Source organism: Sinocyclocheilus grahami, unplaced genomic scaffold (assembly GCF_001515645.1).
Source record: "Sinocyclocheilus grahami isolate Dianchi unplaced genomic scaffold, SAMN03320097.WGS_v1.1 scaffold62.1, whole genome shotgun sequence".
NCBI lineage: Eukaryota > Metazoa > Chordata > Actinopteri > Cypriniformes > Cyprinidae > Sinocyclocheilus > Sinocyclocheilus grahami.
In genome coordinates this window covers 1,312,613-1,336,357 of record NW_015505241.1, presented here as the reverse complement: position 1 = coordinate 1,336,357, position 23,745 = coordinate 1,312,613, and the positions used below count along the sequence as shown (strand labels likewise).

General features: G+C 35.9%; 2 protein-coding genes across 2 annotated transcripts in view; both read left to right on the top strand.

The window, feature by feature from the left end:
* Nucleotides 1-5,020, top strand: part of LOC107584734 (adhesion G-protein coupled receptor G2-like) — a 15,851-nt gene extending 10,831 nt beyond the window's left edge. Inside the window, exons 4-12 of the mRNA XM_016271450.1 lie at nt 1,476-1,586; nt 1,731-1,856; nt 1,956-1,992; nt 2,072-2,172; nt 2,295-2,419; nt 2,494-2,762; nt 3,458-3,554; nt 3,679-3,959; nt 4,901-5,020. Coding sequence (XP_016126936.1) covers nt 1,476-1,586; nt 1,731-1,856; nt 1,956-1,992; nt 2,072-2,172; nt 2,295-2,419; nt 2,494-2,762; nt 3,458-3,554; nt 3,679-3,959; nt 4,901-4,998 — 1,245 coding nt within the window. The 3' untranslated portion in view covers nt 4,999-5,020. The remainder of the gene's footprint in view (nt 1-1,475; nt 1,587-1,730; nt 1,857-1,955; nt 1,993-2,071; nt 2,173-2,294; nt 2,420-2,493; nt 2,763-3,457; nt 3,555-3,678; nt 3,960-4,900) is intronic.
* Nucleotides 5,021-5,975: 955 nt separating this feature from the next.
* Nucleotides 5,976-23,738, top strand: LOC107584708 (adhesion G protein-coupled receptor G3-like). Its single transcript, XM_016271415.1, has 12 exons — nt 5,976-6,120; nt 6,345-6,399; nt 6,829-6,916; nt 7,982-8,125; nt 8,257-8,385; nt 8,504-8,552; nt 10,386-10,477; nt 12,152-12,267; nt 12,362-12,633; nt 16,458-16,554; nt 16,651-16,937; nt 23,313-23,738. The coding sequence occupies exons 1-12, from the start codon at nt 6,051-6,053 to the stop codon at nt 23,435-23,437; spliced, it is 1,524 nt and encodes a 507-aa protein (XP_016126901.1). The 5' UTR covers nt 5,976-6,050; the 3' UTR covers nt 23,438-23,738.
* Nucleotides 23,739-23,745: the final 7 nt, after the last annotated feature.

Sequence of the window (23,745 nt, the reverse complement as noted above, 5' to 3'; positions counted from 1 at the left end):
AATTGAGCGCTCTCTTCCCTCTATCAATGCAAGACACACCCCCTTACTGCTGACTGGCTACAAGTGTGTTTTGGGACTCGGTTCGACGCTTCAAAAATCACTTAGTGCACCTTTAATCAAAAAACGTAAAAAAACTAATTTTCACACAGGTCTACACAGTAAAGGCTACTACAGAAATAACCTACAGCCAACATTTAATGAAGTAATAAATGTAAAAATAAAACAATGCACAGTCTTCATTGTATACATTAAATATAGATGATTCAGACCTGCCATATTGTGCATTGCACACTAGAATTAGTTAACCCTGGGTCATTCTAAACCCTGAAAAAACAGTTCTCTTTTTTAAGTTATATTTTGGGGGGGGGGTATGCTTCTTTTAATTGGATAGGCCAGTAGAGAAATGACAGGAAAAGTATCGGGCAGAGGGAGGGGAGCGGGATTAGTAAAGGATCTCGAGACAGGATTCGAATTTGGGTCGCCGCAAGTACAGTTGCACAATACATTGGCACACCAACCACGAAGCTATCGGCACCAACAGTCCTAGGTTATCTTGATTCATGTTTCACACTGCTCGTAATTTACCCCGGGGTTAACAATTAATCTTAGGTATTCATAAGTCGATGTTTCATGACATGTACATTCCTAAACCCTGGGTTAACAATCTTATTTGTATATTTGTGGTGTCATTGATTGGATAAACACAGCATGTGACCTGTCTGCATCCTCATATTATCGCATATTGCATAAAGGTATAAATTAAACAGTCTTCTTCTCTCCGTCTGATGCATTTTCTGTCACCTTTTGACATTTTCCCCCTCAAACACTGCAACGACTGTTTATACAATATATAGTGTTTTCCTGACTGTCCAGTGCATTGGCTGTCTGTTGCAAAGCATCTAGTATTAACACTCGAACACCGCTTTGTTACACACTGTACAATTTTGGCACCTCAATGTGGGGTTGTCAGTGCATAACCCTGGGTAAAATATGGTGCTAACCCCACTAACTAAATCACAAGTGTGAAAGTTCCTTTACCCAAGGTTAAAACTAAAAGCAGGCTTTAGAATGAACTACGTCATTAGTAGGCAGTAACTGGCTAGCAAGACAAACGCCTCCTACGATCTCCGTCAGACAGGAATGACATTTGATGTATTGCATAATTTTATTGCTGCTGTATTTTTAATTTATTTCCTGAATGCATTCGTTTTTACTGAAAAAAGTGAAATGGCATTTCGCAACTCTTGCATCCGTTTTTCCTTTCCAATTTTAAAGGGATTAAAGGGCCTGACTGCATCACACCACTGCATTTTATGTGTGATATTGCTAAAAAGAAACGGCTTATAGCAGGTTTTTGATAACATCTGGTTGCAGCTTCATTTTTAACATCATATATAACAATGTATGGAGCAATGTATATAAGAAAGTAAAAGATGCTGACAATACTTGTTTGTGTGTTTGTTTTTGCTTTTAAGGTATTCAATTGTGATGAAGTAGCTGATACACAGATCCCAGTTGAGCCTTTCAATAATGAGAACGAGAGCAAAATTGGCATAGTTACCTACGATTCTGATCAGCACTTAAAGGTTCAAATCCCACCCATTTATGATGTCTTTATTGTTCTGTTGAGTGTCATAGCGATTAGAAAACTTGTTATTGTCACACATTTTTCTTAAATTTACAGTTAGCTTAAATATACAAATCAGCCTATTGCCTTTTTTTTTTTACAGTTGAAAGCGAGAAATAAATTGTTTTCCTCCAAAGTCATACGGATTGAAGTCCCTGGACGTGACATTGTAAATTTGATCAATCCACTTAATATGAGCTTCAAACTTAATTACACAAACGACACATCTGTAAGTGTAACTTGGAATACAATTTTTTTTTTAATATTCGCAAATTGCCCAAAAATGTCCTGCTATTTATTTATTTCTGTTTTGTAGTTATATCTAAAGAACTACAACCTGTCCTGTCAATTCTATGATGAAAACGGTACAGTAATGGTTAATGGTTTCTTATATGAGGCACATACTGTATGAGGCGCATATGAACTTTGTTAACTGTTACATAGGAGACAGAACCTGGAAAGCGGATGGCTGTAACACCACTCCGATCAGTGATAATGTTGTGGAGTGTTACTGTAACCATATGACCCCTTTTGCTGTGCTTCTGGTGAGTTCTGAGATATCCACCCATGCAATTAATTCAGTTTAACTAACACTTTAAAATAATCAGCTAATACGGTTTAAAGTTCACTTCCCCTCTCATTTGTCCACCTTATTAACTCTGAATAGATCAACTTGAATGACTCAACAATATCCAAAAAGCAATGGGAAATCTTGTCGTACATCAGCTATGTAGGCTGCGGTCTCTCTACGTTCTTTTCTGCCACCACTGTCTTGTCATTCATTTTCAACAGGTGCCATTTCTTCTGTTTTCATAAGAATGCGTACAGAATATGTGCTTCGATTCACATAATGTGTGTTTTTGCAGTAATGCAAGGGCAGAAGTGTCCAGCGGCATTCACGTGTCTCTGAGCGGCGCTCTGTTTCTCCTCAACATGAGCTTCATGCTCAGCGAGTGGGCAGCTACACTGACTGTGAAAGAAGTGTGCGTGTTTATTGCTGTGACGATACACTACAGCCTGCTGTGTTCTTTCACCTGGATGGCTATTGAAGCCTTGCACCTCTACCTTCTTCTCATCAGAGTCTTCAACATTTACATCAGACATTACATGGTCAAGCTGTCTCTGATCGGATGGGGTGAGCATGAAAACATTTTTTTTTAAGTAGCACAAAAACAAAAAACCATAGCAGCCAAAATAGACACGCAGGATGCATTCAAGGGATGCTTAATGATGAAATTTGAATCTCAAAATGAAATTTAAAGGAATTGTTCACCCAAAAGAAAAAAGTGCTCAAAACTTACCCTCAGGCCATCCAAGATGTGGATGAGTTTTGTTCTTCATCAGATCAGATTTGGAGAAATTTAACATTACAATCCTCAGCAGTGAATGGTTGCCGCCAGAATGAGAGTCCAAACAAAAATGTTTTGTCATAATTTATTCACATTCATGTTTTTGCAAACCTTTCTTTACTTTGCATAACACAAGATAAGATATTTAGAAAAATGTCTCACAGTCATCCATTCTCTAAACCACTGGTCAAGTGAAGTCAAGGCAAATTTATTTGTCTAGCGTTTTTCACAATTCACATTGTTTCAAAGTATGTATCATATGTATGTGCATGCTTTTTTTTTTACAACGAAGATCAGTAAGGGTCCAGTGTTGCCCACTGAATGGACAAAACAGTAAAAACATTCTTCAAAATATCTTTACATGTCCATACAGGTTTGGAACAACATAAATGATGAAAGGATAATGTTTAAAAAATCAAATGTGATCAAAATTGAGCTTTGAAATGTGGTGTTTCGTCCTGTGATCTTGTCCTCTTGACAGGAGTCCCTGCAGTTATTGTTGGAGGCTTGCTGTCAGTTAATACCATGTATGGTATAACTGAGATGACATTTTATGATACGAATACAACAAATCAAATGTAAGTCTTTACATTATAACTTTGCATTACATACAGACAAATGTAGTTAAATTATGTTGCACACTTTGCCTGTCAAATGTATGTATGAAGTACAGGCTGCTCAACCTTTTTTCATACAATACAGTTGCTGGATCAGAGACCCTCACGTCCTGTATGGCGTGAACATTTTCTACTTCTCCATCGTATTCCTGTTCAACTTAGCAATTCTAATCACAGTGTCCAGACAGATCCTTAGGCTACGACATGTGAGCAACAGGCATGACAAGATGCAAGTTTGGAAGGACGCTGGCACAGTTTTGGGCCTCATGTGTCTGGTGGGTACAACATGGGGCTTGGCCTTCTTCAGCTATGGATATATCAACTACCCGATACTCTACCTATTCTGCATCTTAAACACAATGCAAGGTAGGTTTACTCAGGGTACAAGAGAGAAAATGTGGGTTAATGACATACTAGAGTGTTCGTGACAAAACCCATGCCAGTTTAGAAATGCACAGTACTCTTAATATTCATATTGGTTTCAAATGGTTTTTCAATCCAAGTTTAAAATGAACGACGCTGAAATGTCATGTGGTGTAACCATGAGGTACAATGTAATAACCTATTTGCGTCACATCTTAACTAGACGTGAATTTAACATTTTTCAATGTAAAATGCTTTTTATTTTTATAAATTTCATTAATTATAAATTCATGACTATGATAAGTCTTTGGAGAGTCTATAAAAGTAATATCCAGTTTTATTTTTTCCACATGTTGGTTGTACCACATGATCTTGTTTGTCAAATCACATGACTTTTCAAATATTAATAAGACGCTTTGCTAAAAATCAGTTAATGTTATTTTTTCCAGAGTTTCATTCTTTTAATGAGACTTTTTTATCATTATTATCGTATCACCCTGACATTTTTTACAACACACACAAAAAATACCAAATTAATTGTAATACTTGTCATAAAACAGGTGTGTTCAAGTCATGATCGTCATGTCATTGACTCTGGAAGATAAGGTGATTTCACATGGTGGTTTGTTCTGGTCAGGTGAACAAGAGCAGGGAAAAAATGAGGAGGAAATATTAGTCACATTACAATGATACGCCATTATGTGAAACTCTAGCATTTTTTTCTGCTACCGAAAGACAGTTAGGGTCCAAACAAGGGTTACTATGAAGTCACAGCACTAGTCTAGGAGGATGTGAAATACAACAGGTTGGCTTCTTTGTTTCCCTGTTAAGTAGAAGTAGAAGAATACAGTGACGTAAAGACTAAAGAAAAAGGGAATGGAAACTTTTTGAAAACATTTTTTGAAAAAATGATGGACTGAAGCATCATGTTTGTTTGTTTACAGGGTTTTACATCTTTGTGTGGATGTGTGGTACAGCGAGGAAAAACAGAGCGCAAACACCTCATTCCAAGTCTAAATCCACTCTGGACAGCTCCAAATAAAGTCCTCTCATTCATTTCTCTTACTAAACCCTCTGACATGATTTTACAAGAAGACATCTTCCAGCTGACCCACAGAAATGCGCCTGGGTTCATGAAAATGACACTTAAACAACAGGCAAACAAAAAAATGGTACATTTCATCATGAGCGGTTCGGTTTAATTTTTTTTTTTGCAAGAGTACTTCCTTTGGTAACAGCGCGTTGAAGAAAAAAAACACCGTTTCCTCTTTGTAGTTGTAGACAAACTAAAACCTTATCTATGATCTAACAAATCTAATCTCAAACCTGCTTATCATACCTAACAAACACATTAAAAGGTGTGATTTGTAAATAAATATGGTAAATGCACAGTTGTTCTGTTATTAGTGTTTTTGAATGTTATAATAATTTAATAAATCTATCAACCTGAAATGTATGTTTGAGCCAATTACAATAATGCCATTTATATATGTACGTTTAAAATTGTATTGCATTTTTTAATTTGATTAGTTATTCATTTAGAAATGTCTGGGTTCTTTTCACCGTTACGTCACATATGTTTCGTGTTGGTAAGTACGCATACGATTCTGTCCCCCATGCCATGGTTATTTATGAAGTGATGTTAAAAACTAGGAGTAGGTGTGGGGGAGGGGTTAGGATTAGGGGTGGGGTTGGGATTAGGCAATCAGGTAGCGACTTCAACGAGGGGGTGCATAATCTGGCAGGGGTGCAGAATTCGGCACAACACCGGCTCCACCCGTTAGTGCGGGGCTAACTTTCCACTCGTCTAATTGGACCAATCTTCATCTTATTAAATTAAATAACTTTTCTAAATGAGTTTTAATTTAACTTTATACACTTCCTTTTTCTCTCTTTACAAATATTAACAAAATAGAATACGGTTTTGCACAATCATGAATGTTGCATTTTTTTTTCCAGCAACAGGGTTTCTAGTAATCTGGGTTACACCAGCCTATGTCAGACAGGAAACCACAGCAATCACATGAGATCTGCTTTGCAGAGTGCTTGACAGAGGGTACACACACTAGAGAAACAGAGCATTCAAAGAGAGAAATGAGAGGCTTTTGCTGTGTAGTTCTTTGGATATTTCCAGTTTTTTCTTCCACAATAGCGACTAAAGAACGTGAGTATGAATATGCTGTATATTTTTACATTTCAGCTCTGAAAAATTACTATGATCATGTAATTTTAACTCGAAAAGAGTGACTGTTGATTATAATCATGTTTACTCTTGTGGCATAGTACAATTGAAATTAATATTTTTTTTATAAATCTGTAGTGATAAAGATTTGGATTGAATAATTGATTGCACTGCTATTTGCCTCCCATGATATGATATGTTCGCAGGTGAGCGTTGTCATGAGGTTCCAGTAAAATGTCAGACGAAAACGAATATTCCATTGTGAGTTTTGTTATCTTGTTGATCTTGTAACAACCCAGCTACCAAAATAAGTTCTAAGAGCATTTTGCAAACTGCCAACTGGCTTGGTGAACATTAAGGGAATGTTTTATTTATCATTTTGCAAACATTATGGGAAAGTGACTTTTGAATGCTAATACTTTTGACGCATTAGAAACGTATAAATAACGTTTTGAGAAGAATATTAGAGACCAAATAATTTTGAAAAGAACGTTCTATTAACATTATTGGGAGAGGCTTTGAGAGAACCTTGCCAGAATATTAGCCAAAGTTCTGAGAACGTTGGCTAGGAAGTATAAAGAAAATTTTTTTAAATTTTTAATATGTAATAAATGTATAAAATGGACAGGTTGGTTTGCTGCCAGGTAATATTTTAGAGGTATAAAATGAATCGAATGTATTTTTTAACAGGTGTATTGAAGACGGAATGAGAAATTGCTCATCTACAGCCCCTAGGATAAAAGACCAAAAATATTTCTCTGCACTAATTTCCTCAGAGGTAAGACTAAATGACAGAAGAACAAAATAGTAGATATTTACTGAACCCATATACAGACAAAATCAGTGTTTGAATACTATTATGATCTATACATACACTGTAAAAAAAATTACGTAAAATTTACGGTAAAAAAACGGCAGCTGTGGTTGCCGGAATTTTACCGTAAAAAATAAGGTAGCAACATTTTAGGTTTTACGGTTTTAACTTAAATTTACAGTTAAATACCGTAATTTCATTAACTGATATAATGTTAATATACCAACCTATTGAAGTACTGAAATCTGTTTTGTACCTTTGTAATACACTGATAACCACCAAATGCAGGTGGTGATGAGAAAGTCACATGATGAACCAAAGACCATCACAAGCAGCTTTTAAATAATAACATATATAGAAGGTGCACAGTGTCATTCACACAAACACCAAACACCATCATGGTAACACACATGAAACTGAAATAATAATGCAATAAACATTAATTTAACAACATTAGGTGTAACACGCAACCCTAATATACAAAACTGATAAGAAAAAACTAAGAAGAAACATAGTTATTTCAACTAAAAAACATCAAATTTGAAATGTAACGCAGGGAATTCTGAGAATGTCAATTTACGGTTATTCACTGTAAATTATACAGTCTTTTTCACTTCCAAAAATGGTATACTTCCGTAAAATTAATGTCCAATACATGTAATGTCCAATACAGTTTTTCACCGTATATAGTAGGGGAATTTACCGTTAACCATTTAACAGGTTTTTACTGTAGCATTTTTACAGTATTTTACCGTTAAATTCACTGTCATTTTTTACAGTGTACTAGAAATGTTATTCTATAAAAGTTATTCTATAAAAGTTATTCTATATATTCTATTAAATTATTGCCATCTTATGATAAATCACTTGTTGTATTCCTCAATTGTAAGTCGCTTTGGATGAAAGCGTCAGCCAAATGAATAAATGTAAATGTAAAAGGAATATTAGGTTTAAGACAGTAGTTACTGTCTGATTGACTAACTTAAAAAAAAGGCCACACGCTGAATTGTGTCTTCATTTTTTTTTCAGGAAACAGTCGATACAGATAGAGGATATGTAATCCACATCTCAGACGAAGCCTTACAGAAGAGCAGTAATGAATGGGGGACTGCAGATTTGATTGTGTCTCTTCTCAATGAGACTTTCTTCAAGGTCAGCAGCAGTTTAAACAAGGTATGCAGAATTACTGTATTAGACTTGTTTGTGTCTAATTAAATGTGATTTTAAATACTTTGGGCAGCATCTGCATTTCATAGCCCAGTGGTTTCTTCTTTGAATCATTTGTCATTGTGGTGTTGACACAGAAGCGGAATAACCCAAGTACGCCAGGCACAATATTGCATGGGCAAACTGTATTGGGAGTTTGGCTTGGTATGAATGAAGTTCAGAACCTTTCTCAGCCTGTTCAGCTCAGATTCATAAACACCAATCAGGTGAGAAGATTTCACATTACACTATAATGCGATTGTAAAAACACACTATGGCCCTTGTGGATTTTGCTGACCACTTGCAAATGTTCACTTCTGTAAACGTGTGCTTTTATTATTGCAGAGTGAAAATGGAACCTGTGTCTACTGGCACCTTGAAAAAAATGGCAAAGGTCAATATGATTTTCACACCATCAAAACTAAACCGCCATAAATAAACTAAAACAAATGTTCAATCCTCTATAATCTAGGTCATTCTCAGATGGTGGCATTTTAAACGTGTGCTTTTATTATTGCAGAGTGAAAATGGAACCTGTGTCTACTGGCACCTTGAAAAAAATGGCAAAGGTCAATATGATTTTCACACCATCAAAACTAAACCGCCATAAATAAACTAAAACAAATGTTCAATCCTCTATAATCTAGGTCATTCTCAGATGGTGGCATTTGTGTGTGTGTGTGTGTGTGTGTGTGTGTGTGTGTGTGTGTGTGTGTGTGCGGGCATGTGTGTGCATTTGTGTTGATTTTCCACTTGAAATTGTTACCGCTATACTCTTCTTAAGAAATAATTTTTCGCATGTCAGGCCCAAAGTACCAGGATGGATTCAGACTCTCCAGAGACATAGTCATCACAGTTCTTAAAGGGGTCATGAGATGCAGTTTCAGATTTTTATAAAATGTTTCTCAAGGTTAGTTTACGTTTTTTTCATCAAAAACTGGTCCAATATTTATAAAAATGATCATTTTCGGATGAAAAAACGTTGATTACCACAATCTGTTTCAGTATGGAAATTGCTTCTGCATGCTTAATTTTTCTGTATATAGTTTTAAAAGTACTATTCTCACTCGCTGTATTACAAAAGACACTGCATGTACACAGGTGTACTCATTTTATTAGCAGTGATGCGCTTGGTGTTTTAATAGCGTTCAATGCTGGTTCTGCATTTATTTCAATTTATTGTCAGCTTACAAAACTAATCTGCATTGCCTCCGAGGACAAAATGCTTGCCACTGCCATATCTTTTAATAAAAGATATTCTGAAAAAACGGCAGCATATGGAGAACTTTCAGTCGCTCAGGCATGTCATTATAAACTTCAGCCATGCATTTCAAATGCTTGGAACGTTTTTGGAGGTGCAGTTTCTTTACATCCACTGACAAAATAGAGTCTTTGATGAGTTTGATGGTCTTAGTAACATCTTTATTCAGCATCAGTATCACTCTTGTGATTGATGGACAGACATGCGTTGCTCAGAATGCATGTTAAAGGCCGTGCCAAGGAAAATGATCGTGTTACAATTCTCATATGTGTAAATATAAAGAACATTTTGATTTTCCATTTCATGACCCCTTTAAAACATTACGCTAATCTACAAAATGTGGTCACAACAAGTAGTACAAGTAGTAATTTATGGTTACAAGCCTATAAGCCTAACTGCTCTATTATTTTAACCCTGTCACAGTCACCTTACAGTAAATTAAATCAGACATTATAATACTAACAATTACTAAAGTATAATAAGTTAAAACCAAGCTATTACTTGTTTGGCGTCAACCCTGTTACATTTGATTAAACACAACTTTTGAGGGTTTTGACTGGAAAAGAAGGAAAGGCTCATTTTCAGCCACTAAATAGTTCAAGTGCTTTTAGTTATGTGTAAGTTACCCAAGCCTGCTTATCTATGGAGTGAAAGCTAGTCATAAGAGTTATGTTGTTGTCAATGAGAACGAGTGACAGGAGAGATCTGCTGGAATGGCAAACTGGGGGGGGGGGTTAACTTTAACTGGGGGGGTTGGCCTGAAGTTGAGAGAAGAGACGTTGTGAATGCAAGATGATAAAAATCTAGAATGTCACTGCAACGCCACTGTTTCCTGAGAACGACCTATATATTTTGTAACTGTCATATGAGTGTGAAAACGAATGTGATGTATTACAGTTCTCATTTGAATAGATGTTTCTGGATCGACTTTTTGTTTTAGTGTACGTATTTGTGTCTGTTTGTCAGGTAACTGGAGGACAGACGGTTGTAATACTACCATCGTCAACGGAGACTTTGTATGCAGTTGTAATCATCTGAGCTTTTTTGCAGTGCTCATTGTAAGTGCATTTATCATGTGATGCTCTTCAGTCACCTTTTTTTTTTGTTTTAAAGTGTTCACTTTGAAGGGGTCATGAACTGTATTTTTTAGTTATCTGATAATGTTACCAGAGGTGCACTTATAATTTTAGTATGATTTTTACAAACTATTTTTAAAGGGCATTTTCTACCCTGATTTTAGCCCTCTGATTTGAACGGTCTGTTGGAAGGGGCATGTTCGCTGTGAGACTAATCATGGATTGTGTTGATTGTAGCATTATATTTAGATCTACTCCTATTCCGTCGCATGAAAGGTTGCAGTGATGAACACTGTAGCCAATGACAGACTGCTGAGCACATGCATGCAGTGATCTCGAGTTTTGCACTTTCACAAATGCTTTCATCATAACTAACATTGCAAACATGATGTAAATAATATTAATTGTGTAGTGTAGACTGTCACTGAATATGAACTCGTTCTGCGTGATTGACAGCTCCAGCGATTATAAAGGGAGCATTCATTGATTGTTTTCTGTATGTAATTTAATCACAATTTAAATATCAGTTTATTTACATGCTTATAAAAGAAATGACATGTAGTTAGTCACTGGCTTGGTTTACTGATGCATAAACAGCAGTAAATGATATTGAGAAAAAGAACATCTGACTGAACACGAATCATTACATATGAGAAATCACTGATCGCAGATTAGGTATTAGAACGAACATGTACTTAAATGTTGTGGTATTATTGTCAGGTCCATATCTTACATACAGGGCCATCGCTAGTGGGGTGAAAGGTGGTGACGATTATAGGGGCCCACGGCTGAGGGGGGGCCCCCCTACGATTTAAACTGACTAGCCGAGGCCAGCATAAAAAGTCGCACAGGACAGTTGATGGGCCACAGCTTCGCGTCGTCACAAAAGCTTGTCAATTGCATGTGTTTTTAAGTCTTGCCAATTTAAATATTCAAAAGAGTTTAAAGCATAGAAGCACAAAACGAAAAACAACTGAGTACTCGTGCACCAAACTAAAGCTTCACATCAGACAGCGCGCAAACACACGAACCGAGCTCTCCTTCGTGTTCTCCTGCAAAAGTGTCGGTTATGTCTTAAGTGAACGTAAACAGTTGAGAAAGAATTCGGATGTTTATAGTTATATAGGATGCATTGTCTCTTAAAGTGACTGCACCTAATTTACTAAATGCTGTCGGTGTCCTTAATGTTAATCCAAGAATTAAATTTGAGAAAATCACTCACTGCTCTTTACTGAATTACTGAATTAATCTATATTTAATTTGTACAGTGAAGACTAAGCATTGATATTTTACATTTGATTAATTTGGGTTTCTGTACCTGGACGTCAGCTAAATATCTACAGCGGATCTAAAATATTCATAATTAATTATAACTAGTTATGGTTAATTATTCATATTTCCTGTGAGCTGATTCACTACACCTACAAACTTTAAAAACATATAATAATGAGCTTGGTCTCAATAAAAGCTGTTTTAGGACTAACAATTAAGGAAGTGAAGCTCTGAACCTCAGAGGATGTTTTATAGTACAGTGACCTCTTATGTAAAAAGTTGAAGCAAAATTGTATTTCTCGATTCATGACCCCTTTAAATTAAACTGGGCTGTTTAGCCGTACTTATTTGAATATCCTCTTTTGTCCTCAATGTTTCTGAAAGAATCCTGAAATTCCTGAAGCATCCCATATTGTCCCTCTCAACTACATTTCATACATTGGCTCTGCCCTTTCAATAGTATTTACAGCGCTAATGATTGCTATTTTTTTGTGCCAGAGGTAAGCTTTTAAATCAGATTTCTCATACATTTTCAGAATGAGATGTTCAGAATCAGGTATAAACAGATCATATCTCTCACCATTCTCCCCACAGGAAGAAGCAATGTGAACATTCAGTCAAAATTCATGTGCAGCTCTCAGGCTCCCTTTTCTTGTTGCACATCTCATTCTTGTGCAGCGTGTGGTTTTCAGGCCACAGAAACATTGATTCAGTGTGTCAAGCTCTAGGACTTCTCCTACACTGGAGCCTTTTAGCCACCTTCACTTGGACAGCCATCGAGGGCTTCCACCTGTATCTGCTGCTGGTGCGGGTCTTCAATATCTACATCAAGAAATACTTGCTTAAACTAAGTCTTGTGGGATGGGGTGAGTTCAAATTCACATTTTTTTGTATCAACAGTAGCTATACTATTTCTACATTACTCATCTAGGGCCCTATATTGTGAAAACGCGGCTGGAATTGTGAAATTCCAGTCATAAAAAAAATAGAATTTACTGTATAACACAATGTCATAAAATTTGCCAAAATTTGTCGGGCTGTACATTTCATCAAATTATGAAATTAAGGACTAGTGTCTGTGAACTCTTACAAAGCAAAAACAAACACTCTCCTTCGATCCATGAATGTGTCTCTCAGTTAATGTACGCAATCTCACATTCTGATAAGTGTTGCCAGATTGGATGGACGATTTCCAGCCCAGAAGCTCACAAAAACCTGCCCACTCCAACAAAAAAACACCCAAAACTTTAACTGACAAAATAATGTGATAGAATATCACGGTTGAAAATCAAGCGTGATAAGGGCCATTTTTAACTCCTTGAAACAAAATAATGAAAACAAAATAATATAAATAGGCCTATAACGTTAGATAAATTTAAACGGATCAAATCGGGGCAAATAGCCTACATTAAAGAGAATTACCAAACATGAATAAAATATGCATTTCAAAACGGCAATCAAGAAATTAACCGATACCCTCGAAACAACACATGCACCATTTTCAATGTCAACAGTCAGCATAAGCCAATTTAAATGCAAAAATTGCCCAATATAAGTGATAGGAAAAAGCAACGTAATTAGCCTGCTATTTCACACTCGTTCATGCACACACCATGACAGTCAACACTGTCATTCATTGATACACTGTAAAAACAATTCCGTAAAATTTACGGTAAAAAATACGGTAGCAACGTTTTAGGTTTTACGGTTTTAACTTAAATTTACAGTTGAATACCGTAATTTCATTAACTGATATAATGTTAATATACCAACCTATTGAAGTACTGAAATCTGTTTTGTATCTTTGTAATACACTGATAACCACCAAATGCAGGTGGTGATGAGAAAGTCACATGATGAACCAAAGCCCATCACAAGCAGCTTTTAAATATTAATATACGTATATAGAAGGTGCACAGTGTCATTCACACAAACACTAAACACCATCATGGTAACACACATGAAACTGAAATAATGCAATAAACATTCATTTAACAACATTAGGTGTAACACACAACCCTAATATACAAAACTGATAAGAAAAAACTAAGAAACAGTTATTTCAACAAAAAAACATCAAATTTGAAATGTAACACATGGAATTCTGGGAATGTCAATTTACGGTTATTCACTGTAAATTATACAGCCTTTTTCACTTCCAAAAACGGTATACTTCCGTAAAATTAATGTCCAATACATGTAATGTCCAATACAGTTTTTCACGGTATATAGTAGGGGACTTTACGGTTAACCATTTAACAGGTTTTTACTGTAGCATTTTTACAGTCTTTTACCGTTAAATTCACAGTCATTTTTTACAGTGTTTACATACTGTACAGTAATCCGACAATTTAAAAAAATTAACAACAACAATAATGCGCTTGTTGTCTGAGTTGCAGTGCCTTCTTGTCATCTCACTCCACAGTAATTCACGTTTTGAGAGTTGAGTCACTCTCCCACTCTTTAACTTATATTCAGGCATTGTGTGATTACTTGAATACACAGTCATACATTCAAAATCAGATCCGTTATAATGCTAAAAACCTGCCTCTCATGAATCATCACGTCTGTCTGCTCTGCTGACTGGCTATAAGTGCGGCTGTCGACGTTTACATCAGCATCAGCGCCTCTGCAGTGTGTGTGTGTGTGTTTATTAATGATGACTGATTGGATGCAGTACATGCACACTTGGGCTTGTTTGTTAACCAAGTAGCCTATACAATTTATATGTTCGAAAACCGCCAAACTGACCCCAAACCAGCCCAAATTTTGTCCATCCGCTGAAGCCAATTTTCTTTTTTTAAATGTATGTACATTTATAACATTATTCTTTGTATTATATCACCTTTGCATCAAATTACAAAAAAACAGTTAACGCTAATGCAAGGGTGTTTCTAATGCAGAGTCTATGGGAGGGACGGTTTGACATCGTTCTCTCTTCTGACTACCTTCATCAGTTTCTCTAAATTTTTTTCCTTTCATTGAAAGTCATGAAAACACTTATCATGGAGTTTTTCTTTTGCTATTTGAGCAAATGGGAATGCAAAAAATATATTTGTGGTACTCTCCCTTTCACTGCTCTTCAAGTTAACCCAACTATGACGACTTCCGCTGCTGAGAAACCCGGAAATGTGAAAAAGGTCCAGCAAATTCAAAACCGCCCAATCTGGCAACATGCTGTTGTGAATAATTAAGCAAAGCATCTTCTCATAGGATAAGGACATGCAGACTCATGAATAATTACGAGACACCGACGCGTCATCGAGGTACTATAGCCCTTTGCCACGTCACAAATTGTGACGTCGACACGATGTAGATTTTAAACCCGGAAGACGAAAATAGCGCAAAAAAAGCTAATTAACCAGTTTTCTCCATCAATTTAAATTAATGGATGCTAACATTGTCTTTGATGTGCAACACAAACACCTCTGCTACAATCTCAGAAAAAGTAGTCTGGGGTTTCTTGACACTAAACCACGCCTTAAAATCGAATTCAGAAAAAAATAAAACAGATTTCATCCTGGACTCTCTATCCAAAAACGGCAAACCTTCACTAGAATTTGTATGGTTAGTTCACTCAGAATAGTCATTAACCCCCATGACATGTTGTTGTGATCAGCAATCTGTGTAATTTGCTTAAATTACTAAGAAATTAAAATTTGGTGTGAACAACTAACTGTTCAGAAATCCAAACTTATTGTTTTGAAAAGAGCTGAGCTAAAATGAAAGGTTAAAATTCTAATTTCAAATTAGCATTTCATTTATTTATTTTTTTTATATTGAAAGCAGAAAAAAATAAGATAGTGTTGCCTTTTGCATTTAAAAAAAAAAAGAATTCGGCTTCTTTTTTACGTTTAGGGATAGAAAACGAACACACAGCTTGAATATTCGATCTCTGCATGTGGGCAGGAATTAAACACACCTTCCCACTGCAATCATTTATTGTTCCCCAGTTCCATGCAACAGAATAATAGTCCTCCACTGCTACAGTTGAATGGATTCTTAATGCTTTATTTCAACTATATTTAATCTCTTTCTCTTTACCAGGCTAACAAATGGCTTGACACAAACTGTGTAGGCATAAATTCAGCAACCTACCTGAGAAATATTAGTTTATCTCATAAATATTAATAAATATTATTTCAGAAATATTTATTAATATTATTAATCACCGAACTGGGGAACGTGGTTTAATGTTTGGTTGACCAATCATTGGGAAGGGGCGTTTAATTCCCGCCCACATGCAAAGATCAAATATTCAAGCTGTTTATTAATTTGTTTATCCCTGAATGTAAAAACTAAATATCAAGCCAAACTTTGTTTGTTTGTTTTTGAAAAATGAAAAAAGGGCGTTGGCGTTTTCTTATTTTTCTGTTTTCATTATTAAATAAAAATAAAGAAATAATCGGAAGATACGCTGATTAGCATCCTGTTTGCTACCTCAATTCAAATTGAATTCAAATTTTGAAATCAAAGTGGAATGTAAAAGGCAAACTCAACTCAATCCTGAATAGCGGGACCAGGCAGAACAGAACATTCTGATCAACAACTTTATTTGTGTTCCATGGAGGAACACAGGGGCAAGTAAATAATGAAAAATTTTTGGGGTGAACTGACCTTTAAATAACAATTACATTTGAATTAAACATGTATTATAAGCTTGTTTTATTGTATTAATCTTTTCCTATAGGTGTACCTACCATTACCGTGATAATATGCCATGTGACTAAAGTGTATGGCAAATATACCTTTTACACGGGTGAAGAAAACTCAACAATCACACCTCTGTAAGGTCAATCGATTCAAATTGCACTGCAATTTTACTTCTCCATCATCTCTCAGGCCTATAACAGGAGTGTTTTCATTGGCTTCTTCTCCTTTAGATGCTGGATAACCACACGGACAGTGAGCTACATTACTGTCAACGGTTATCTCGGGATGGTGGTGCTCTTTAACATGGTTATGCTGGGGGTGGTGGTGGTTAAAATGCACAAATTGAGATCACAAACTCTTAATATTAAAGACCATCGGAGGAGGGCATGGAAAGAATGGGTGTCTCTACTCGGGCTCTGCTGTGTTCTGGGAGTGCCCTGGGTACTGGCTTTCTCCACCTATGGGCCCTTGAGTCTCCCTGCGCTCTATGTTTTCACCATTCTCAACAGTTTACAGGGTAAGAAATTGTTACAGAGTTGTTATTTGAAACAGAAGCAGGTGTTAATTAGGTACAATCATATGTAACTGTCACTTTCATTAATACTGCTGTCCCATCACTTTTTGAAAGCAAGAAAAAAACATACTTTGGTGTGAAAACTATTAGATGTGTGAGACAAAACGTATTATTCCATGGTCTGTCTGAACACTGGATTCTGATTGGCTGGCAGGTATGCAGTAAAACCGTTTAATGCACAGGTAGTTCCAAGTCTCAGTTTAATCACCGTTCTATATTAATGCGCTGCTTTAATTGATGCACACAAACCCACACACATCACTCACGCATGCACACACACACACACACACACACACACAGACAGAGAGAGAGAGAGAGAGAGTCGGAGAGTCGGTTACAGAGCTTTATTTACACATAAAATGGCAAAACTATATAGAAGGTGCACAGTGTCATTCACACAAACACTAAACATCATCATGGTAACACACATGAAACTGAAATAATGCAATAAACATTCATTTAACAACATTAGGTGTAACACACAACCCTAATATACAAAACTGATAAGAAAAAACTAAGAAACAGTTATTTCAACAAAAAAACATCAAATTTGAAATGTAACACATGGAATTCTGGGAATGTCAATTTACGGTTATTCACTGTAAATTATACAGCCTTTTTCACTTCCAAAAACGGTATACTTCCGTAAAATTAATGTCCAATACATGTAATGTCCAATACAGTTTTTCACGGTATATAGTAGGGGACTTTACGGTTAACCATTTAACAGGTTTTTACTGTAGCATTTTTACAGTCTTTTACCGTTAAATTCACAGTCATTTTTTACAGTGTTTACATACTGTACAGTAATCCGACAATTTAAAAAAATTAACAACAACAATAATGCGCTTGTTGTCTGAGTTGCAGTGCCTTCTTGTCATCTCACTCCACAGTAATTCACGTTTTGAGAGTTGAGTCACTCTCCCACTCTTTAACTTATATTCAGGCATTGTGTGATTACTTGAATACACAGTCATACATTCAAAATCAGATCCGTTATAATGCTAAAAACCTGCCTCTCATGAATCATCACGTCTGTCTGCTCTGCTGACTGGCTATAAGTGCGGCTGTCGACGTTTACATCAGCATCAGCGCCTCTGCAGTGTGTGTGTGTGTGTTTATTAATGATGACTGATTGGATGCAGTACATGCACACTTGGGCTTGTTTGTTAACCAAGTAGCCTATACAATTTATATGTTCGAAAACCGCCAAACTGACCCCAAACCAGCCCAAATTTTGTCCATCCGCTGAAGCCAATTTTCTTTTTTTAAATGTATGTACATTTATAACATTATTCTTTGTATTATATCACCTTTGCATCAAATTACAAAAAAACAGTTAACGCTAATGCAAGGGTGTTTCTAATGCAGAGTCTATGGGAGGGACGGTTTGACATCGTTCTCTCTTCTGACTACCTTCATCAGTTTCTCTAAATTTTTTTCCTTTCATTGAAAGTCATGAAAACACTTATCATGGAGTTTTTCTTTTGCTATTTGAGCAAATGGGAATGCAAAAAATATATTTGTGGTACTCTCCCTTTCACTGCTCTTCAAGTTAACCCAACTATGACGACTTCCGCTGCTGAGAAACCCGGAAATGTGAAAAAGGTCCAGCAAATTCAAAACCGCCCAATCTGGCAACATGCTGTTGTGAATAATTAAGCAAAGCATCTTCTCATAGGATAAGGACATGCAGACTCATGAATAATTACGAGACACCGACGCGTCATCGATGTACTATAGCCCTTTGCCACGTCACAAATTGTGACGTCGACACGATGTAGATTTTAAACCCGGAAGACGAAAATAGCGCAAAAAAAGCTAATTAACCAGTTTTCTCCATCAATTTAAATTAATGGATGCTAACATTGTCTTTGATGTGCAACACAAACACCTCTGCTACAATCTCAGAAAAAGTAGTCTGGGGTTTCTTGACACTAAACCACGCCTTAAAATCGAATTCAGAAAAAAATAAAACAGATTTCATCCTGGACTCTCTATCCAAAAACGGCAAACCTTCACTAGAATTTGTATGGTTAGTTCACTCAGAATAGTCATTAACCCCCATGACATGTTGTTGTGATCAGCAATCTGTGTAATTTGCTTAAATTACTAAGAAATTAAAATTTGGTGTGAACAACTAACTGTTCAGAAATCCAAACTTATTGTTTTGAAAAGAGCTGAGCTAAAATGAAAGGTTAAAATTCTAATTTCAAATTAGCATTTCATTTATTTATTTTTTTTATATTGAAAGCAGAAAAAAATAAGATAGTGTTGCCTTTTGCATTTAAAAAAAAAAAGAATTCGGCTTCTTTTTTACGTTTAGGGATAGAAAACGAACACACAGCTTGAATATTCGATCTCTGCATGTGGGCAGGAATTAAACACACCTTCCCACTGCAATCATTTATTGTTCCCCAGTTCCATGCAACAGAATAATAGTCCTCCACTGCTACAGTTGAATGGATTCTTAATGCTTTATTTCAACTATATTTAATCTCTTTCTCTTTACCAGGCTAACAAATGGCTTGACACAAACTGTGTAGGCATAAATTCAGCAACCTACCTGAGAAATATTAGTTTATCTCATAAATATTAATAAATATTATTTCAGAAATATTTATTAATATTATTAATCACCGAACTGGGGAACGTGGTTTAATGTTTGGTTGACCAATCATTGGGAAGGGGCGTTTAATTCCCGCCCACATGCAAAGATCAAATATTCAAGCTGTTTATTAATTTGTTTATCCCTGAATGTAAAAACTAAATATCAAGCCAAACTTTGTTTGTTTGTTTTTGAAAAATGAAAAAAGGGCGTTGGCGTTTTCTTATTTTTCTGTTTTCATTATTAAATAAAAATAAAGAAATAATCGGAAGATACGCTGATTAGCATCCTGTTTGCTACCTCAATTCAAATTGAATTCAAATTTTGAAATCAAAGTGGAATGTAAAAGGCAAACTCAACTCAATCCTGAATAGCGGGACCAGGCAGAACAGAACATTCTGATCAACAACTTTATTTGTGTTCCATGGAGGAACACAGGGGCAAGTAAATAATGAAACATTTTTGGGGTGAACTGACCTTTAAATAACAATTACATTTGAATTAAACATGTATTGTAAGCTTGTTTTATTCTATTAATCTTTTCCTATAGGTGTACCTACCATTACCGTGATAATATGCCATGTGACTAAAGTGTATGGCAAATATACCTTTTACACGGGTGAAGAAAACTCAACAATCACACCTCTGTAAGGTCAATCGATTCAAATTGCACTGCAATTTTACTTCTCCATCATCTCTCAGGCCTATAACAGGAGTGTTTTCATTGGCTTCTTCTCCTTTAGATGCTGGATAACCACACGGACAGTGAGCTACATTACTGTCAACGGTTATCTCGGGATGGTGGTGCTCTTTAACATGGTTATGCTGGGGGTGGTGGTGGTTAAAATGCACAAATTGAGATCACAAACTCTTAATATTAAAGACCATCGGAGGAGGGCATGGAAAGAATGGGTGTCTCTACTCGGGCTCTGCTGTGTTCTGGGAGTGCCCTGGGTACTGGCTTTCTCCACCTATGGGCCCTTGAGTCTCCCTGCGCTCTATGTTTTCACCATTCTCAACAGTTTACAGGGTAAGAAATTGTTACAGAGTTGTTATTTGAAACAGAAGCAGGTGTTAATTAGGTACAATCATATGTAACTGTCACTTTCATTAATACTGCTGTCCCATCACTTTTTGAAAGCAAGAAAAAAACATACTTTGGTGTGAAAACTATTAGATGTGTGAGACAAAACGTATTATTCCATGGTCTGTCTGAACACTGGATTCTGATTGGCTGGCAGGTATGCAGTAAAACCGTTTAATGCACCGGTAGTTCCAAGTCTCAGTTTAATCACCGTTCTATATTAATGCGCTGCTTTAATTGATGCACACAAACCCACACACATCACTCACGCATGCACACACACACACACACACACACACAGACAGAGAGAGAGAGAGAGAGAGTCGGAGAGTCGGTTACAGAGCTTTATTTACACATAAAATGGCAAAACTTTAAAATAAACTTCTACATTTTTGTTAGCAGTCCCTTATCATTAAGTGATAAAAAGTAGTTGCAAACCTTTTGCAAAATACACATTCATAAAAAGTACGCAAATCATTTGAAAGTGTAGCTGTTCAATGGTTGCCTCTTTTTGTGTAGGCCTAATTTAGAGGTGCTTTTTTATGGCTTTTTCTTGTTTTTTTATGGTTTGAGTCATTTGTTGCTAGGTGCTTTTTATGGGAAAAAGTTGCTAGGGTAGTCTGAAAAATTGCTAAATTAGTAACACTGCTCAAAACACCACATGCTGGCGCCACCTGCTCGTCAAAACGGTGCAAATGCAATTAAAACTCAGACCAAATAGTCATAATGACACATTTTACAGAACAATTGCAAATGTGTTCATGAAAATGTCAATTGAAATGCATTGAAAAAACACTAAATGTAACAGGCCTGTTGAAAATGAATTCTGCGAGTAATTAATCAGACTCGAGATCCGTTTAAACCAGATGAATTTCAACAAGCGCCACTGACTCGAAACAAAAGATTCACAGTGTTTCTGCCATTTATAGACGTCCAGTACAATCATTTCTCAGTTTTATAGGAATTACACTGATACTAGTGAGTTTTAAAGAGTGGTCTACACTCAAATTAACCCCCTTTCCTTTACAACTAAAACAGAAGCATCACGACTTATTATTTTCACTACCTACCTTGTGTTTGCCTCACCGATGTTTACGTTCCTTTTATTGTTTTTGTCGGTCTTTGTTGCTTCTTCTGCAGTACAGTTGATTCTCCCGTTTTTTTCAGCTGGTAAAGCACGATCAAAAGTGTGTTATTTTCGCTTTTTGAAGCACTAAACTACATTTAATGAGATTATTAGCGTATCTACAGAGACGGCAGCCAATGAGCGCGAGGATGACTTCACAAAATGATGTAAAACATGCTTAAATTAGCATTTTTTATTATTATTATGAAATATTTTAATGATTAAAATGTCATATTTTGCTGTGTCTCTGCTATTAAAGCCCTGTGCTGTAGTAAATGGTGTAGTTGCAGAGTCTCTCAGTATAGGGCTAACATGGTTTAACCAGTCTTGACCGCTTGGATGCAGATTAGGCTACTACAAGTTGTTTCTTTATAGCAATATGTAAAAGTGTTGTTATTTCTTGGGTCACAATTTTAAAGTTCATAACATTGTGACACCAGGGGAAATAATGGTTTGGATCTTTTCTACAGCATGACAGGAAGAGCTCATTTAATTTCCTCAATTTTTGCACAAATTGTAAGACTAACTGTGTCTGTCAAGCTCAACCATTCAACCTTTGCAATGTTATTGTAAGAAAACTGATATTTTACAAATATCTTTCTTGAATTTATGATACTAAGTGACAGTTTAATTTAATCTGCAATTAAATTAAGTTTTTTATTCCAGTTTTTTTAATTCATTTTATTTGATTTTTTATGTTTAATTTTTAATGCTATAAAGTTATAAGCATATCAGGGTGCACATGTAACGGTGTCTCTGCTATTAAAGCCCTGTGCTGTAGTAAATGGTGTAGTTGCAGAGTCTCTCAGTATAGGGCTAACATGGTTTAACCAGTCTTGACCGCTTGGATGCAGATTAGGCTACTACAAGTTGTTTCTTTATAGCAATATGTAAAAGTGTTGTTATTTCTTGGGTCACAATTTTAAAGTTCATAACATTGTGACACCAGGGGAAATAATGGTTTGGATCTTTTCTACAGCATGACAGGAAGAGCTCATTTAATTTCCTCAATTTTTGCACAAATTGTAAGACTAACTGTGTCTGTCAAGCTCAACCATTCAACCTTTGCAATGTTATTGTAAGAAAACTGATATTTTACAAATATCTTTCTTGAATTTATGATACTAAGTGACAGTTTAATTTAATCAGCAATCCAGTTTTTTTAATTCATTTTATTAGATTTTTTTATGTTTAATTTTTAATGCTATAAAGTTATAAGCATATCAGGGTGCACATGTAACATAATAAAACAGTTCATGTATTATTAGTTTGACCTTGTGAGTTGTGCAAAAACATTTTTTGATAATTAAGCACGTGACTGACCAGTTGTTCAAAAAGAAAAATGTTGATGTTTTTATTAATTTGAATGCATATTTAAGTGCCAGTTGTTTATTTATTTGATTTGAGTCAGGTCTGTGGCCCTAAATTTGCAATGTGAAGCAAAAGCTCCTGATTAAAAAAATATATTATCTGACATTAATACTGTCCATTTCATCGTAGGTCTCTTTATTTTCTTGTGGTTTTTGACTCTCACCTGTCAAGCACGGAAAGAAGAACAAAGCTCATCAAAAGCCACCATTCAGGTCAGCTTCAACAGTAATGACGAAATTGTGACTACAAGATAGCCAACAGCTGTTCAGTCACAACACACAGTGGAGTTTAAAGGTGGACCCTCCATTCTACACCAAATCTTCACTCTAGTTTATTCATTTGGAGCTTTGTGATTTTCAAACTGGGGTCTGCAAGGGGGCGCTAAAGGGAATCTGCATACAGTATAATGGGGGGTGGGAATATTTATTTCTAAATGTGTTGATCTGTCCTTTGTAATTATATTCCAGAATAGTTTGTTGTGTTTTACATCTTTTCATTGCCTCTATCAACTTCCTGCTTGCAGTTAAGACTGCTCTGTGTAAAGCATGTTAAGAAAAATGCT